Source organism: Macrosteles quadrilineatus, unplaced genomic scaffold, assembly GCF_028750875.1.
Source record: "Macrosteles quadrilineatus isolate MER2022 unplaced genomic scaffold, UCM_ALF_1.0 Scaffold_4__1_contigs__length_99947679, whole genome shotgun sequence".
Classification (NCBI taxonomy): Eukaryota; Metazoa; Arthropoda; class Insecta; order Hemiptera; family Cicadellidae; genus Macrosteles; species Macrosteles quadrilineatus.
This window is the reverse complement of record NW_026542597.1, coordinates 12,931,012-12,950,194: the sequence shown is the minus strand read 5'-3', so window position 1 is coordinate 12,950,194 and position 19,183 is coordinate 12,931,012. Positions and strand designations below refer to the sequence as shown.

General features: G+C 38.3%; 1 protein-coding gene across 9 annotated transcripts in view; it reads left to right on the top strand.

Annotated features, from left to right (window-relative positions):
• The first annotated feature begins 54 nt into the window (after positions 1 to 54).
• The window catches only part of LOC128991635 (syntaxin-binding protein 5-like), a 446,590-nt gene continuing 427,461 nt past the window's right edge, over positions 55 to 19,183 (top strand). For all 9 annotated transcript variants that reach the window (XM_054414704.1, XM_054414702.1, XM_054414701.1 and 6 more), the window contains exon 1: positions 55 to 353. In XM_054414704.1, coding sequence (XP_054270679.1) covers positions 234 to 353 — 120 coding nt within the window. In that variant the 5' untranslated portion in view covers positions 55 to 233. The remainder of the gene's footprint in view (positions 354 to 19,183) is intronic.

Sequence of the window (19,183 nt, the reverse complement as noted above, 5' to 3'; positions counted from 1 at the left end):
CTATAATTCGGTCCTTTGCTGTTTAAATGAGAATTTAAAAAATGTGAGTTGTGACAGTCGCAGTAGAATTTTGCCCACTGACTGTGCATTCCCAGCATTCCCCGCTGCAGTATTTGCGATCAGCAGCAGACGACTGAATCGAGTTGTTGTGTATTTTAGTATGTGGTGACGAGGCACCGTTTGTCATGTTCTTGTTGTAATTAAATGGATATATGTAAATTAGTGAAAAAGAAATGAAGAAGTTTACGTTCCAACGCGTGTTAGACGGTTTGCGGTCATCTGTCAGCCAACAGCCTCGGCCAGAACAGGAGATTGTTGAAACACTACGCCCGGATAACTTCCAAGTTACTAAGGTAAGACATAGGCCATCAAAATTACCTTTCAGTAGGTAAAAACGTATAATTTTCAGTGATAGACTTAAGTGTTACTGTAAAGTATGTATTTGTCTTTTTACTCTAGGTTAATGCGGAACTGCTGCCAGCTCGCGCACCTGGCATAGTTATTGACATTAGGTCTAGCCTACCTGTGACTGTATCGTTATCAGTAGTTACAAGCTGTCGTCTGCTCACCTTCCATCGTCATCACTAAACATTATCATGATGTTGGCAGACGCTTGATTTATTACCATTTTCCCAATTTAATTGAACAAATTACTGTAAAATTATAGAATATTTGTAGTTAGCTTTAAAGAAATTCGTTTAATTTCAATAAAAATTGGTGATTACAGATAGGCTAGGCTATATACATTAACTTAGGTAAGCTAAGTTAAGTTATGTATTGTGTGAACCTACTAACTTAAAGTTCATCTACTTGGTAGGTAGGCCTAACTTGTATTATCCTATGTCAAAATTCAACATGACAAAGAAGAATCAATGGCTGAAAATTGTCTTTTAGTCTATACCTAGTCTTAGAGATAAAATGTAATGAACTTTGTGTAAAAGTGAACGAAACCCAGGGTTCTAATCTAGTTAAACATTAATAATACAGTATTCTCTAACGTTACTTTGGTCTACTTTCTTATCGGAGACATACCATAACCATGGTTAAAAATGCAATTTAGAAATGTAGGAATGTAAAGTTAAAGTGGGTTGCCAATTGGCCTACCTACGAGAAACACCTCTCACGGTACCTATACATTAAAAAATAAAAGGTCTAGCATAGGAAGATTTGAGACTTAAAAACTATGAATGCTAAAAGATTCCAACAGGAATTTTTTACATGCCATTCAAAATTGTAGTACCCTTATAGGCTAAATGAATATATAGGCTAGGTGAAGACTTTGCAGAGCAAACATTCATACATGAAACTCAATCAATATCTAGAAGACAAAAAATATAACCCTATTCAATAATAGTTTTTTTGTTTAAGAATCCACCAGAATTAGGCTAGACAGCAAAGTGTAAAATTATCTATCAATTATTGACTCTAATAAAAACTGCATGCATCTGCACCTAGTTTATCCAATCAAACAATAAATAAATTACCCCCTATTGAAATTTTAAATTTAGGACTGTTTATACTAGATTGGGATCATGATTCATTCTGTGTTTAAAAGCCATTGTCCTTTTTATCTTCACCAAAAAACTTCCATTAGAAAACAATGAGATAAATAAAGATAGTAAACATTGTGTAACAAACAAGTGTGGTGTCCTAGATTGTAAAAAAGGTTTAAACATTGGTATTTGAATTATAAAAGTTAATGCTGAATTAAAAATGAAATTGTAACTTATGATTCTAGTTGATATGTTTTCAAATCTAATAATTTTTCACTTGGATCAATTACATAAGAATACCTACCGTACCCTAATGATACTTAATACAAAATTACACTCACTCAAATGCAAGTGTGTTATTAGTGTACAAAATAAAAATTCAGGTGGCTCAAATTTTTTAGATAAACAAAATTTAATCTGGTGGAAAGGTTTTCTGAATGATCAAAGCCATAGAAGAGTTGAGCCCTGTTTTATTTCCACTTTGTTACCTTGATGCACAATACTGATATTAATTTTGTATAAGAAATTTTACAAAAATAGAAATAGGTAGTAAAATCATTGAATTCTTGTTGTTTACACTAATATTCTGTAAAATTGATACCGGTACTGACTTAAATACTACGGTACTGTTTTTAAAAATGAATTTATTATTTACATTCACAAGGGAAAATTATTATGTATTGTAGAGCATAACAATTAAATTTAAGTAAATTTGCAAAATTAACGTTCACAGCAAATATAGAATGTCACATAATTTTTTGAAAGATTCTTAGAATTGGTAGTGCCTGCACATGTTTTGTCAGCGTAATGGTAACCAAAAAGACTAATTTACTCATCTTGCATTATATTAGCCTTTATTTATGTCGAACCTTAAAAAACTTCCTTTTTAAACAAATAAATCCAGACACTATTGCTGATATCTGGGTTTTCATTTAAAAATAAACATCTCTTGTATCAAACCACCTAAAGCTATATTTGCAGGTGTGTTCTTACCTTTCTATGAATCGTATTTTAATTTTTAGATATTAATTAGTTTTAATCGAGACCTAGACGTGTACATTTACAACAGCAAACACTTTGAATAAATTACCATTTAATATAACATTAAATTACACTAATTTCGCTACAGCTCTTTAACCAATAAAGATACCAAAAAACATTAAATGCAAATATTGTAGCTAATTTTATGGGAGGCTACAATGTGGTTTGTAATGAAACACATGTTCCCATTAAAAATCTATGAGATAACAGCTTTTGAATTTCAAAAACTTTGAAAATGCGTGGCATAGGCTAAGTAATAAAGTTAGCAAATGGTTGAAACCAGAGTTTTTTTGAAAGCTCATTCAGCAAATTAAAGTGTTATCAAAATTTGAACCCCCCTTTACCTTTGAAAATTCCCAAAAACCACCCCCACCCCCCAAAATCTGCCCTTTGGGTTGCTTTTTGTGTTTAAAAATAATTTTGCTGAATTCCTTGGGGTCAAAATAAGGGGTTCCAGTTGCAATTAGGTTTCTACATTGCTTTCATATTGGAGCTATAGAAGCCGGCCGGGTGTTATGGGACACCCTGTATGCATGGTTATCTTGTTGACTTTAGTTATATAATGCAATGCATTACTACTGAATCTATCGACTTATTTTTTAACCATCATTGTTACGAAAAAATTATATTTTCCTTATTTTGAGTGTTTAACCTATGGTTCTTTAAATTATTAAATACTCATTTGCTATTCAAAATAAATTTGTCAGCCTTTGAACTAATTAAAGAAACATAAGAAATTCATTAAAGCAACATTTAGGGTAAGTATTTTGATATTTTGAGTTTTAATATTTTTTAACTTGATATAAGGAAATTACTAAACCACATCTTTTATCATTATTCCAGCACAAAAAGACATTTTTTATTTTCCTAACCAAGCAATTTTAAAGTAAATATTTCATAACTTATCACATGTTGGGACAGGAAGTGTATTTTATCTATTTAAAAATGGACCTCACCTTTTTTATAACAAATCATCTATAAGTAAATATTTCATCTAGGCTATTTAAAGCATGAGAAGCTATGAAAAGGATACCTATATACATAGCATTTTCCTGATAAACAAATTTATAAAATACTACCAGTACACCTATTCTATCTGAAATCTGAAAAGACTAGTGTACCTGTTACTTGAATTTGAGCAATCGCAAAGTATTACAGGTGTTATTTCAAAACGAATAACAGTCATAATTATTTCCGATGACCTAAAAGAGTAAACTCAAAGATAAAGTAATCAATCACTCCATACCAGCTTTCGAAACTGAAAACGAACGCTCTTGTGTGTATTTACTATGAACAGCTGTAATTAATACAAATTATTTGTCTGTATAAGTAAACAAAATCTTTTCTTCATAAGAAACACATTGGAATTTTGATGGCCTGTGGGGCAAAGCCCGAGGACTTATATTAGGAATCGCTGAAAGGGGGTGTCTACACAAAAAATACTTAATTTTGACACATCGTTTGTAAAAATCTGTCCATTATTAACGGAGGAGTAGTGTTTCATAGAAATCGCCTTCACGTATTATATATAAGGATGATACAAAAAACGAAATTGTAAATCTTTTCTAAACAAAAAATGTTAGGTACCGGTACCTACCTAAGTTACTAGTACATTGTAGTGCTATAGAGACAGTTTTATAAATGATCAATTTTGATGTCTATTATCAGTGGAAGCTTACAAAACAATATACCTAGTTCTTAAAATATTCCTAATGTACTAGTGATAAGTTACTCAAGATAGTAGCTTAGGCGATATTTCCCAAAGCTATATCAAGCTTTGGGAAATATCGAGTTAAAATTAAATTAAAATGAAAGAGTAGTTGCAAGTTTTAACTTCCAATCGATATTTTTGATCTATTTTTCAGCAGTGGAAGCTTACAAAATAATCCAATAAAATATTCCTATATATATATTTATCATAGTGCTGGACAAAATGTAACAGATGAAAAGAAAAACACTTTTTTCTCTAAAGTTGACCAGTTGTGACTGGTTAGAACATGTTTTAGCCTTCAATCACTTGTTGACAGAAAGTCAGGACAAGATTGGCCCTGGGTAGACAGAGACATTGGACAGTTATTGGCCCTGTATTGGACAATAAGAGCACTGTTGACGATGGACAATATCCGCACAATCTCGCCACTACATATTGGACTTGTTAACTTCCTTGCTTTCTAATTTCCACCACTCGATTTTCTTTGACCTCCATTCGGTGCTTTGATCGTTGATGATTTACTTGACTACTTCTAAGCGATATTGTGGATATTGATGTATGGATGGTATGGTTAATTGGTGATGAGGGGTGTCAATTTTTTTAAGCTACCTTATTAAGTAGAAATGTTTTCTTGCAGATGTCCCTATACTTATCTCCGATATTTTGCCCCAGAGTGTGGCATGTTCTCCTTAGACTATTTTAAATACTCTGCTAAATGTGGGATTTAGTCTACTGAGCTTGTGGTATGGAATTCTCAGACATTGAAGATACCACATTCTGTAGCAAAATATATGGGAGATGTATTAAGAACATCTGCAAGAAAAGAACCAAGGCTAGGACCTACAAAACATAGCGATTCGGCCATTGATAAATTGGCTATTTTTAGTTCCTGCCACTGGGAACACAAGATTGACAGTAATAATTAAAGATTCGATAATAATTTTTGTTGTGTGATCGCCAAAGAAACAGAAGTTTGCCAGCTGGATCCTGACTATACTCCGTTCACAAAATTTAGGCGGTTTTAGGGGAATAAATTTATCCCTTCCACGTCTTGATCCTACCATTAAAACAGCTTAGATTTATCAAAACGTTAATCAGCTGTCTCATTAAGAAGAAAAAAGTGGTGGGGTAACTTCCCCTCAAACCGCCTAAATATTGTGAACAGAGTATAGTGCAGGGTTTTGATCTTTCATACTGGACACAGCTGTCCTTATAGGCTTTTAATTAATGGTCTCTGCTAAACGGCTGATCATAGCGTTGATTATAAATTCACAATGCTGGTCAATTTGTATAGTCAGAGTCAATAATTGTCTGCCATAAAGCTACACAAATCATCACACTCCATTCTAGTCTTAATTTACATTCATCTTTAGCTTCAAATACCCTACTGGATGGGAATGTATCAAATGTAATGAACATCAAAATGAATTGGGGCTTAATAATGAATTCACACAAATTGTATTGAATTCTAAGTTTTGTCTGGCCTCTTGTCATGGACCATAAAAGGTTTCTTATTGTCAGACAGGTAGGCTACTAATTTTTACCAGTTAGTATCATCAATCATGTTTCTTGTTTTACAAATCTATATTTTTTAATTCCATAAGCCAATCAATCCCAACGAAATATCTTGAGGTAGGAAAAAGGTAGCACGGCTGTTGAGGATTTATTTTATAGCTTAAGGACCAAGGATGGTAGGAAAAATATCAGAAGTGTCAAAATGCCCCTAGTACTGCTAGTGTTTAAATGTTTGAAATATACCAGCTGATGTAAACATTTCGTATTTGTTTTGATTTTGATTGGGAATCTTAGAGTTTTGTTTTTAGGTTATGCAGTGTTAATAGGTACCGTGTTAGGGAAAGATGGAGACAAAATGTGTAAAAAGTGAGTATTTAATTTCAATTTGTATACACAATTTCACAACTAAAAAGCAACAATTGCTGCTATGGTCCCCTAGTGTACCATTAATTTAAGTATGATTTAGGTTTGTTCTAATCTTTGTTTCAATAGTTTTAATGGGAAACATAATACACAAGCAAACTATATCTTACACCTGAATGGGCAAGTAATTAAAGTAAGTTACGGTATAATTGAAAAAATATATAAATAGGCTACTTGTGTTAGCTGTAATAATATTGATACTGATAAGTGAAATATTTAAACAAGCATATATTTTCTGTTGACCAATTAATTATTTGGTCAAATTTCAACAAGTTATAACTAGTGAACAGTGATTAAACAATGAACAACTCAGACTTTGATCAAACGACATACACGGTACCGGTAGCTTTTTTGACAACGTGTGAAGCTCGTTCTAGCGTCTTTTCCACAAACCATTTTGACAATCATCAAATTGGTTTGTAGGTTTAAACACTTAATGTTTGGTTCGAGTTGTTTTAATACTCATAGACAGTTTTATAACAAAGAAAACTAATTTTTGAGATTTTGATAAGTGACAAAATTTTATTGATTTTGATTTTGATGATTCTGCTAGTTGTATGGTCATAGACTAACCACTATGGTATGGTCAATTCTTGTTAAAATATAAATCAGCAAAATCTATCCACCTATCTATCTTCTATATATTTAATTCCGTAAGCGAATCGGCCCCCCTTGAAATATCATGAGCTAGGGAAAAGGTAGCATGGCTGTTGAGGATTAATTTTAAACCTTAAGGTCCAAGGATGGTAAGAATATCAGAAATGTCAAGAACTACCCCTGATCTGCCACACAGGCCGTCAAAGATCTAGTCATTTTCTAATAGAAGTCCTGATGCAGTGTTTCTATAAAGCTGTTTTAAATATACCAGCTGAAGTAAACATTGCTTATTTGTATGTTTATTGCTTTTAGTGTTCTGTTTTTAGGTTAGAATGGTAACGCAGTGTTGATATGTATCGTGTTAGGACCGGGACTAAATGTGTAAAAAAGTGTGTATTTTATATCAATTTGTATACATAACTAAATTGCTGCTATGGTCCCCTAGTGAAGGTTATGCGGGTAAATCAATAACAGGTTAGTAATTAATAATTTATAATGTTATAATGAGTTAGTTTTCTGGGATAAAATGTGTAAATGGGAATAATGACATAAGTTTAGGGTTTCGTTATAAAGACCAATCAAAATATTTCTTGTAAACTCTCTAAAACAGATAAGGTAGATTAACCTAGAATGTTGGTAACTATGTTTAATTTTTTTTACAAGCATATATGGTCTCTATGGACATATTGCAAAACCAATTTTTGCTCCCATTAATTTAGTTACCTATTGTTTACAACTATTTAGGAAGTACACCTTAATCATACAGAAAATTGCAATATATTTTTCATCCAGTGTTTTTAAAAACGAACACACTAGATGGTTCTGGGTGGTAATCAGGGAAAGCAATGCAAGTGAAGCTGTACGCTACCTGAGCAATGTTAATTACCACCAAGCATGGTTTACACATAACAGGGTGTCCACATTCTGGAAAGTCAGGGATAGTCATGGAAAGTCATGGAAAAAAATTACTGTCATTGAAAGTCATGGAAATAGGCAAAAAGTCATGGAAAGTCATGGAAATCCCCAATGATGGATGGATTTCAGGGGACCTTTCAATGCTCTAGTCGGCCATAACCGCGGCTATTGTAGCATTTTTCCGAATTTTTCACAAATGTACGACAATTTCAATTTATACAGTTGTCTTAGTTTATGGGTTTTGAGTTTGTATTAGTTCATTGTTGTACCTCTATTGTACTCCATTGTTATCTGTTAATACATATTTCAATATTTTCTATGAAATAACTTGTCCAGGCAGTATTATTTGTGTGTGTACGGTATATTATAATTTTTGAGTTAAGTTCGTGAGTCATGGAAATCAATGGTTAATGGTCATGGATAGTCATGGAAAGTCAGGGAAATTGATGACAAAATTTCTGTGGACACCCTGCATAAAATTACACACTCGTGGACTGCTACTTAACGTTGCTGTACCTGTAATTCGTGTTTTTACGTAGGACAATGGAACATGCCATACAGTTTGAGAAGACCACAATTGGAGTAGCACTGATTACCACACAAATAATTACCAATAACATGATGGTAATCACACTAATGGTAATGTCAGGATTCTAAGTTGCAAACAATTCGCTGCGCCGCTCTTGTATTGATCTCAGTCCAGTGTAGCGTTATAACCACGTGTTTTACCAGTACCGGTAACTACATCCTAGCATGTTCCGTTACCACAGTGGTAATCACAATGGTAACAGTGATGTTACTGTCACAGTGGTAGTTACAACGTGGTCCGCTGCGCCGCTCTTGTATTGATCTCAGTCCAGTGTAGCGTTATAACCACGTGCTTTACCAGTAACTACATCCTAACATAACCGTTACCACAGTGGTGACCACGATGGTAACAGTGATGGTAATGTCACAGTGGTAGTTACAACGTGGTCCGCTGCGCCGCTCTTGTATTGATCTCAGTCCAGTGTAGCGTTATAACCACGTGTTTTACCAGTAACTACATCCTAGCATTACCGTTACCACAGTGGTAATCACGATGGTAACAGTGCTGGTAAAGTCACTCTGGTAGTTACAACGTGGTCCGCTGCGCCGCTCTTGTATTGATCTCAGTCCAGTGTAGCGTTATAACCACGTGTTTTACCAGTAACTACATCCTAGCATTACCGTTACCACAGTGGTAATCACGATGGTAACAGTGATGGTAATGTCACTCTGGTACAGTAGTTACAACGTGGTCCGCTGCGCCGCTCTTGTATTGATCTCAGTCCAGTGTAGAGTTATAACCACGTGTTTAACAGTAACTACATCCTAGCATTGCCGTTACCACAGTGGTAATCACGATGGTAACAGTGATGGTAATGTCACAGTGGTAGTTACAACGTGGTCCGCTGCGCCGCTCTTGTATTGATCCCAGTCCAGTGTAGCGTTACAACCACGTGTTTCACCAGTAACTACATCCTTACATAAACGTTACCACAGTGGTAATCACGATGGTAACAGTGCTGGTAATGTCACTCCGGTACAGTAGTTACAACGTGGTCCGCTGCGCCGCTCTTGTATTGATCTCAGTCCAGTGTAGCGTTATAACCACGTGTTTTACCAGTAACTACATCCTTACATAAACGTTACCACAGTGGTAATCACGATGGTAACAGTGCTGGTAATGTCACTCCGGTACAGTAGTTACAACGTGGTCCGCTGCGCCGCTCTTGTATTGATCTCAGTCCAGTGTAGCGTTACAACCACGTGTTTCACCAGTAACTACATCCTAGCATAACCGTTACCACAGTGGTGACCACGATGGTAACAGTGATGGTAATGTCACAGTGGTAGTTACAACGTGGTCCGCTGCGCCGCTCTTGTATTGATCTCAGTCCAGTGTAGCGTTATAACCACGTGTTTTACCAGTAACTACATCCTAGCATTACCGTTACCACAGTGGTAATCACGATGGTAACAGTGCTGGTAAAGTCACTCTGGTAGTTACAACGTGGTCCGCTGCGCCGCTCTTGTATTGATCTCAGTCCAGTGTAGCGTTATAACCACGTGTTTTACCAGTAACTACATCCTTACATAAACGTTACCACAGTGGTAATCACGATGGTAACAGTGCTGGTAATGTCACTCCGGTACAGTAGTTACAACGTGGTCCGCTGCGCCGCTCTTGTATTGATCTCAGTCCAGTGTAGCGTTACAACCACGTGTTTCACCAGTAACTACATCCTTACATAAACGTTACCACAGTGGTAATCACGATGGTAACAGTGCTGGTAATGTCACTCCGGTACAGTAGTTACAACGTGGTCCGCTGCGCCGCTCTTGTATTGATCTCAGTCCAGTGTAGCGTTATAACCACGTGTTTTACCAGTAACTACATCCTTACATAAACGTTACCACAGTGGTAATCACGATGGTAACAGTGATGGTAATGTCAGAGTGGTAGTTACAACGTGGTCCGCTGCGCCGCTCTTGTATTGATCTCAGTCCAGTGTAGCGTTATAACCACGTGTTGTCATCTGAGTTGTTACATTTCATAAACTGTTAAATTAATATTAAACTGTTGATTGCATAATTTCTTTTTCCAAATTTTCTTTTTTGTCTGCTGCTTTGAATTTGGAAGCCCTGTTATCGTTTCATTTATGAATAAGTGTTTTTAGTAAAATTATTATAAGGTATACTAATCGTGATTGTTCTTCATGTTATTTTGTTTTTGATTTACGTTTAAAATAAATATTTCATAATTTATTTCTGAAATCGTATGTCCAGGTTTTTGTTAATAAAAATGACGTCAAGTTGCGTTTTAGATACAACACAGTCATCAAGTATGTCCGTAACAAATCTTGCTAAATAATTTAACTTGTTTCGTTATTTATTTTGGTAAAATCTTGGTTAGAAATGCACAATTAATCTATGCAACATGTATGTTCATGGGTTTCGACTGTCATATACAAATCTATATTTCCTATTGTATGAATAATGGGGGAGCGAGCTGGTCTATTGATAGAGCACGTGACTTCGGTTACAGAGGTCCTGGGTTCAAATCCCGCCAAATCATGAATGGATTTTATCCATGTGATAATGCCGCAACGCCTAGGTCCAGCTTGGAGTAATGTGAAAAACAATTCCGGGCTCGTCCCTGGCGTCCTAGGAAAAAATTGGAATAATAACATTTTGTGAACTCCGAATCACGTTTAGTTTTGACCGATAAACGAGTAGATTGCTGATGAAATCATGGAAACACGAAACCAAACGGGTTGTCAGCTTTGATCTGTTTTGATTTGCGAATCCCATCTTTGTGAGCGACAGGACAAACACAAACGTTAAACGACGTTTCCCATTCGGAGTAAAAACTATCATTCACACTGTGTTTGGTCCGGGAAACAGTTTATTTGGCTTTTACCACTAACTTAGTAAACGGTTTTGAGGTTCACTTTTTTACCACTCAACTCATAATTTGTTTTCAGGCGATCGTTTACAATACTAATTCTTAGAATCACTATATCACTCGATGATGTGGTGATATAATTGCATAAATGGTCTTTATGATTCAACAAAGAAACATAATTATATCTTTAATAATTAATGCGGTGACATTTTCTCATCAAGAGGCGATGTGATTTTATGTGGTAGTAATGGTGATATTTTGGCCAAGGTATAGACGGTTTTATGTGGTAAGACAATGTTATTGACGAATAAAGCGGCGTTATTACGTGTTTAAATGAGAAGTGTGTGAGATTGTCACTTCAAAATATGTCATGATGTGTTTGGATGAGGCAGTGATATTATCTTATGAAGAGATGTTACTACGTTCATAGATGATGAGGCAGTGTTATTATATACTATAAAAAGCGTTATTATTCTCTTGGGTAAAGAGACAGTGATAATCTCATGAGAATAGGCGTTATAATATTTAGGTAAATAGACAGTGATATTATCTCCTGAAGAGGCGTTATGATGTTCCTGGGTAAGAAGACAGTGATATTATTCTCCTGAAGAGGCGTTATTATGTTCTTAGGTAAATAGACAGTGATGTGATATTATCTCCTGAAGAGGCGTTATTATGTTCTTAGGTAAATAGACAGTGATATTATCTCCTGAAGAGGCGTTATTATGTTCATAGGTAAATAGACAGTGATAATCTCCTAAAGAGCCGTTATGGTGTTTCTGGGTTCCTGAAGAGGCGTTATAATGTTCTTAGGTAAAAAGACAGTGATATTATCTCCTGAAGAGGTATTATAATGTTTCTGAGTAAAGAAACGGTGATATTATCTCCTGAAGAGGCGTTATGATGTTCTAAGGTAAAAAGACAATGATGTCATCTCCTGAAGAGGCGTTATAATGTTTCTGAGTAAAGAAACGGTGATATTATCTCCTGAAGAGGCGTTATAATGTTTCTGAGTAAAGAAAAGGTGATATTATCTCCTGAAGAGGCGTTATGATGTTCTAAGGTAAAAAGACAGTGATATTATCTCCTGAAGAGGTGTTATAATGTTTCTGAGTAAAGAAACGGTGATATCATCTCCTGAAGAGGCGTTATTATGGTCTTACGTAAATAGACAGTGATGTTATATCCTGCAGAGGCGTAATTATGTTCTTAGGTAAATAGAAAGTGATATTATTTCTTGAAGAGGCGTTGAGACAGTGATATTATATCCTGAAGAGGTGTTATAAAGTTCCTGGGTTAGGAGACAATGATATTATATCCAGAAGAGATGTTAGCACGTTTCTGGGTGATGAGGCAGTGACTGACACCTTCGCATCAAGACTCGTCAAGAGTTCAAACACACGTTGTGCATGTCACCAGCCGACCTTATTTTAGATTCTTCTAAACGTTTACGTGTCTTGTGTTATTTTTCGTGTGGTCTGATGTATTGTAGATGTGTTTGTTGTTGTTCTGGTGTTACAAGGAGGCTAGATGTTGCGGCTGGTCGGTCGCGGCTCTGTGTAGTGGGTATTGATCGTGCTGTTGCCGCACTCTGTACCGCGGCCGCCACTACTACTGTGTTCTGCCCAGCGTTCTGCCATTGCCCCTTGCACCTCGTAACCTCGTGGTCGTGTCTGTTGTTCTGGTGTTACGAGGAGGCTAGATGTTGCGGCTGGTCGGCCGCGGCTCTGTGTAGTGGGTATTGATCGTGCTGTTGCCGCACTCTGTACCGCGGCCGCCACTCTACTGTGTTCTGCCATTGCCCCTTGTACCTCGTACCCTCGTGGTCGTGTCTGTTGTTCTGGTGTTACAAGGAGGCTAGATGTTGCGGCTGGTCGGCCGCGGCTCTGTGTAGAGGGTATTGATCGTGCTGTTGCCGCACTCTGTACCGCGGCCGCCACTACTGTGTTTTGCCATTGTCCCTTGTACCTCGTAACCTCGTGGCCGTGTCTGTTGTTCTGGTGTTACAAGGAGGCTAGATGTTGCGGCTGGTCGGCCGCGGCTCTGTGTAGTGGGTATTGATCGTGCTGTTGCCGCACTCTGTACCGCGGCCGCCACTACTGTGTTCTGCCATTGCCCCTTGTACCTCGTAACCTCGTGGCCGTGTCTGTTGTTCTGGTGTTACAAGGAGGCTAGATGTTGCGGCTGGTCGGCCGCGGCTCTGTGTAGTGGGTATTGATCGTGCTGTTGCCGCACTCTGTACCGCGGCCGCCACTACTGTGTTCTGCCATTGTCCCTTGTACCTCGTAACCTCGTGGCCGTGTCTGTTGTTCTGGTGTTACAAGGAGGCTAGATGTTGCGGCTGGTCGGCCGCGGCTCTGTGTAGAGGGTATTGATCGTGCTGTTGCCGCACTCTGTACCGCGGCCTCCACTACTACTGTGTTCTGCCATTGCCCCTTGTACCTCGTAACCTCGTGGTCGTGTCTGTTGTTCTGGTGTTACGAGGAGGCTAGATGTTGCGGCTGGTCGGCCGCGGCTCTGTGTGGTGGGTATTGATCGTGCTGTTGCCGCACTCTGTACCGCGGCCGCCACTACTACTGTACTGTGTTCTGCCATTGCCCCTTGTACCTCGTAACCTCGTGGTCGTGTCTGTTGTTCTGGTATTACAAGGAGGCTAGATGTTGCGGCTGGTCGGCCGCGGCTCTGTGTAGTGGGTATTGATCGTGCTGTTGCCGCACTCTGTACCGCGGCCGCCACTACTGTGTTTTGCCATTGTCCCTTGTACCTCGTAACCTCGTGGCCGTGTCTGTTGTTCTGGTGTTACAAGGAGGCTAGATGTTGCGGCTGGTCGGCCGCGGCTCTGTGTAGTGGGTATTGATCGTGCTGTTGCCGCACTCTGTACCGCGGCCGCCACTACTACTGTACTGTGTTCTGCCATTGCCCCTTGTACCTCGTAACCTCGTGGTCGTGTCTGTTGTTCTGGTATTACAAGGAGGCTAGATGTTGCGGCTGGTCGGCCGCGGCTCTGTGTAGTGGGTATTGATCGTGCTGTTGCCGCACTCTGTACCGCGGCCGCCACTACTGTGTTCTGCCATTGCCCCTTGTACCTCTTACACTCGTGTTACACTCTCGATTTTATTACCAAATAAACTATACGCAATCATTAATGCTATGAGTACAGATATCCAATACCAATAGCTGATTGACAGGCTGGATCTTGTTCCTACAGGATGAGCAGGGAGATATCTCTGATGAAATCCTAGGGTAAAATACACCTAGAGTGGTTCAGGGCAATATTAATAATTGTATTGCAAACTCATTATCTGAGATGGGAACTTGGCTAGAACCCGTGTAGAATGGAGTGAATTTGATCTCTTACTGGGAAGCTAATTCGTTAGCATGGACCAGTCCACCTATTAAATGCCCAATGTCCAGTATTTATGAAGTTTTTATATTTATTATATCAGAGCTATTTAGTGTTAACGGTGTTGACGAACTGAAATAAAAGTCTTATTAGCAAAATAAATTAATTACGACCATTACAAATTTACAAGGCTCGACAATATTTTACGCGCCTGTATTTTTCTCCTTACTTGACTAGATGACTCACGAATATTATAGCAGAAACTGTATGTACAATAATGGCAAATTATGTTACTGGCCCATAAGTAAACATTATTTAACATGACTTAAATGGGACTGTCCAAACCATAAGCTAATTTTACAATACCAGTATAGGATTTGGGCCGGTTACGTCATTTTGTTCATGTTTATGATCCATACCGTTTCTGTTTTAACATTTGTGTGATCACTTTATCTTGACAGTGACGTATATGTATTGCAGACTAAATACATTGGCTTCCAAGCAAATACACTTCTGATTCTGTTGTAGTATCTTGAGTCTGTTGTCTATGTGTTGAGTGTGGGTGACGTTCAAGTGACCTGATATCTTTCGATGTTAACTTCGATGTTTTCCTCTTTTGGGCGTATGGCTATGCGTGTTTTACATAAGACGTAAATGTTTGTAAAATAAATCGTGGTAAATATGCAAACACTACACATTTTAAATAATTTAATACACCTAGCTTGAAGTAAGCTCAGTCACTTGCTGCCAAGTAAAAAAAAGTGTCGTAGTTTGCTTGTTTATGAATGTATGTTGATCAAATTTCAGCAAACCTAAGTAGGTACTCGTTAAATCTAACGCTATTTGAAAGAAGACGCCATATAACCGAACGAAAGTGGCCATTAAATTCATTCCAGTCGATTTTTAAGGATGGGGAATAAGGAGTATGTTTAGTCCACCTTATGTTTAACATGATGAGTGTAAAAATAGAGTTAGATTAGACGTAATACGTAGCTTTGTTTAGAAAAAAAAACGATAAAACGTGCAAAATAACCCACCAATATTTTCGACACGGTTCAAATTTACAGTCTAAAAGAACTAATAGGGATAATTTTGTTATTACACAACTAGTATTTTTGACATTTATCCTATGTTTTTACTGACTTTAATACTTCCTAGGATGAACATAGTTGTAACTCGTTGTAGCTCAGTTTCTTCGGTTACATCATCCGGTCCTGCCTTACCTATGTGACCTCATCGTACATGGTGTGAGTAAGCAACCGGTCTCAAAGCTAAACATGCGTAATGCAGAAAGTTCAAGTTTTCCTGCAGTTATTCCTGCAATGATTGAGTGAATTGTATATATTTGTCTATCATATGTAATGCTAATTTTTAAATTACTACGTGCAAATAGCACGATATATTAATAATCAAACGCTTGCCCTCTTGGGTTTATACCTAGAGCAGGGTGAAACGAACTGCAAAAAGCGAACTAACTAATTAACTGACTAATTAACTCGGTCGCGCATTAATTGCGCCAAAAATGTCCTTAATTGCGCCAAAGATGTCCTTAATTGCGCCAAGCCCTACAAGGGTCCCAAAAAAGGTTCTTTAGTTTCGCCAAGCCCAAGGCAGGTGAGTTGCCGGCAGAAGGAATGTCCTTGTTTACGTGTCATCGTAACCTAACCTATCCTAACCTAACCTAACCTGTCCTAAACTACACAATTAGTCGACGAGAGTCGCCACTTTGCCTAGTTAAGGAACTTATCGGGTGGCTCCCTGGAGTAGCGTGCGCAATTCAGGAATACCCGACTACCTGTCTCAGGTCAGTTGGCGCAATTAATACCCGCCCTCGCATTCAATCGTTGCAGCACATGAAACACTCTCCCAACAATGATAAGTTGCAATAAAATGGAGTCTACTTGTAGTATCAATAATAGATGAAATGTCATAAGACTGGTGGACTAAACTGACACAATTTAGATTTTAACGAGGAAGAAGGTCAGGATTGTGAGGATTCATATTTTTGTTAGGTTCGTTCTACTCATGCAATTGAGTTGAAAGCATTCATAGTATGAATATTTATACAATCCTATATAAAATGGCTTCAAATCTGAGACGAACAGACTACCAAACCAAAACTCCAAGACCCACACATCCCATGTTGATAGGATCCTTGTCGATTGCCCACGTATAAAAAAGAGAATGAGTAATTATTGTGATCGCTAGTCCCATGTTCTGGGAGAATTATTAGATATTATGGTAAAATACAGACTGTAGTCCTGATATTGTGATGTATCCGTGTCACTGACACCTACACAGAGACCCCGCCCTACACTGTGATGCTACTGTTGGTTCTGTGTTTGTTTGTGACTGTTGTAGTGATAGTATACGTTCTGGGAGACTCATTGTGGTAATACACAGACTGTAGTCCTGATATTGTGATGTATCCGTGTCACTGACACTTACACAGAGATCCTGCCCTACACTGTGATGCTACTGTTGGTTCTGTGTTTGTTTGTGACTGTTGTAGTGATAGTATACGTTCTGGGAGACTCATTGTGGTAATACACAGACTGTAGTCCTGATATTGTGATGTATCCGTGTCACTGACACTTACACAGAGATCCTGCCCTACACTGTGATGCTACTGTAGGTTCTGTGTTTGTTTGTGACTGTTGTAGTGATAGTATACGTTCTGGGAGACTCATTGTGGTAATACACAGACTGTAGTCCTGATATTGTGATGTATCCGTGTCACTGACACTTACACAGAGATCCTGCTCTACACTGTGATGCTACTGTAGGTTCTGTGTTTGTTTGTGACTGTTGTAGTGATAGTATACGTTCTGGGAGACTCATTGTGGTAATACACAGACTGTAGTCCTGATATTGTGATGTATCCGTGTCACTGACACTTACACAGAGATCCTGCCCTACACTGTGATGCTACTGTTGGTTCTGTGTTTGTTTGTGACTGTTGTAGTGATAGTATACGTTCTGGGAGACTCATTGTGGTAATACACAGACTGTAGTCCTGATTTTGTGATTTATCCGTGTCACTGACACTTACACAGAGACCCCGCCCTACACTGTGATGCTACTGTTGGTTCTGTGTTTGTTTGTGACTATGGTAGTGATAGTATACGTTCTGGGAGACTCATTGTGGTAATACACAGACTGTAGTCCTGATATTGTGATGTATCCGTGTCACTGACACTTACACGGAGACCCCGCTCTACACTGTGATGCTACTATTGGTTCTGTGTTTGTTTGTGACTATGGTAGTGATAGTATATGTTCTGGGAGACTCATTGTGGTAATACACAGACTGAATGTCCTGATATTGTGATGTATCCGTGTCACTGACACTTACGTACAGAGACCTCGCCCTTCACTGTGATGCTACTGTTGGTTCTGGTTTTTATTGTGACTATGGTAGTGATAGTATACGTTCTGGGAGACTCATTGTGGTAATACACAGACTGTAGTCCTGATATTGTGATGTATCCGTGTCACTGACACTTACACGGAGACCCCGCTCTACACTGTGATGCTACTGTTGGTTCTGTGTTTGTTTGTGACTATGGTAGTGATAGTATATGTTCTGGGAGACTCATTGTGGTAATACACAGACTGAATGTCCTGATATTGTGATGTATCCGTGTCACTGACACTTACACGGAGACCCCGCCCTACACTGTGATGCTACTGTTGGTTCTGTGTTTGTTTGTGACTATGGTAGTGATAGTATATGTTCTGGGAGACTCATTGTGGTAATACACAGACTGTAGTCCTGATATTGTGATGTATCCGTGTCACTGACACTTACACGGAGACCTCGCCCTACACTGTGATGCTACTGTTGGTTCTGTGTTTGTTTGTGACTATGGTAGTAATAGTATATGTTCTGGGAGACTCATTGTGGTAATACACAGGAATACACAGACTGTACTCCTGATATTGTGATGTATCCGTGTCACTGACACTTACACGGAGACCCCGCTCTACACTGTGATGCTACTGTTGGTTCTGTGTTTGTTTGTGACTATGGTAGTAATAGTATATGTTCTGGGAGACTCATTGTGGTAATACACAGACTGTAGTCCTGATATTGTGATGTATCCGTGTCACTGACACTTACACAGATACCCCGCCCTACACTGTGATGCTACTGTTGGTTCTGTGTTTGTTTGTGACTATGGTAGTGATAGTATACGTTCTGGGAGACTCATTGTGGTAATACACAGACTGTAGTCCTGATATTGTGATGTATCCGTGTCACTGACACTTACACAGAGACCCCGCCCTACACTGTGATGCTACTGTTGGTTCTGTGTTTGTTTGTGACTATGGTAGTGATAGTATACGTTCTGGGAGACTCATTGTGGTAATACACAGACTGTAGTCCTGATATTGTGATGTATCCGTGTCACTGACACTTACACAGAGACCCCGCCCTACACTGTGATGCTACTGTTGGTTCGGTGGTTGTTTGTGACTATGGTAGATGTAGTATACGTTCTGGGAGACTCATTGTGGTAATACACAGACTGTAGTCCTGATATTGTGATGTATCCGTGTCACTGACACTTACTCAGAGATCCCGCCCTACACTGTGATGCTACTGTTGGTTCTGTGTTTGTTTGTAACTGTGGTAGTGATAGTATACGTTGTAAATGATTTTGAAATTGTAAATGATTTTGTAAAAAATGATGTAACATTGAAACCCCTTA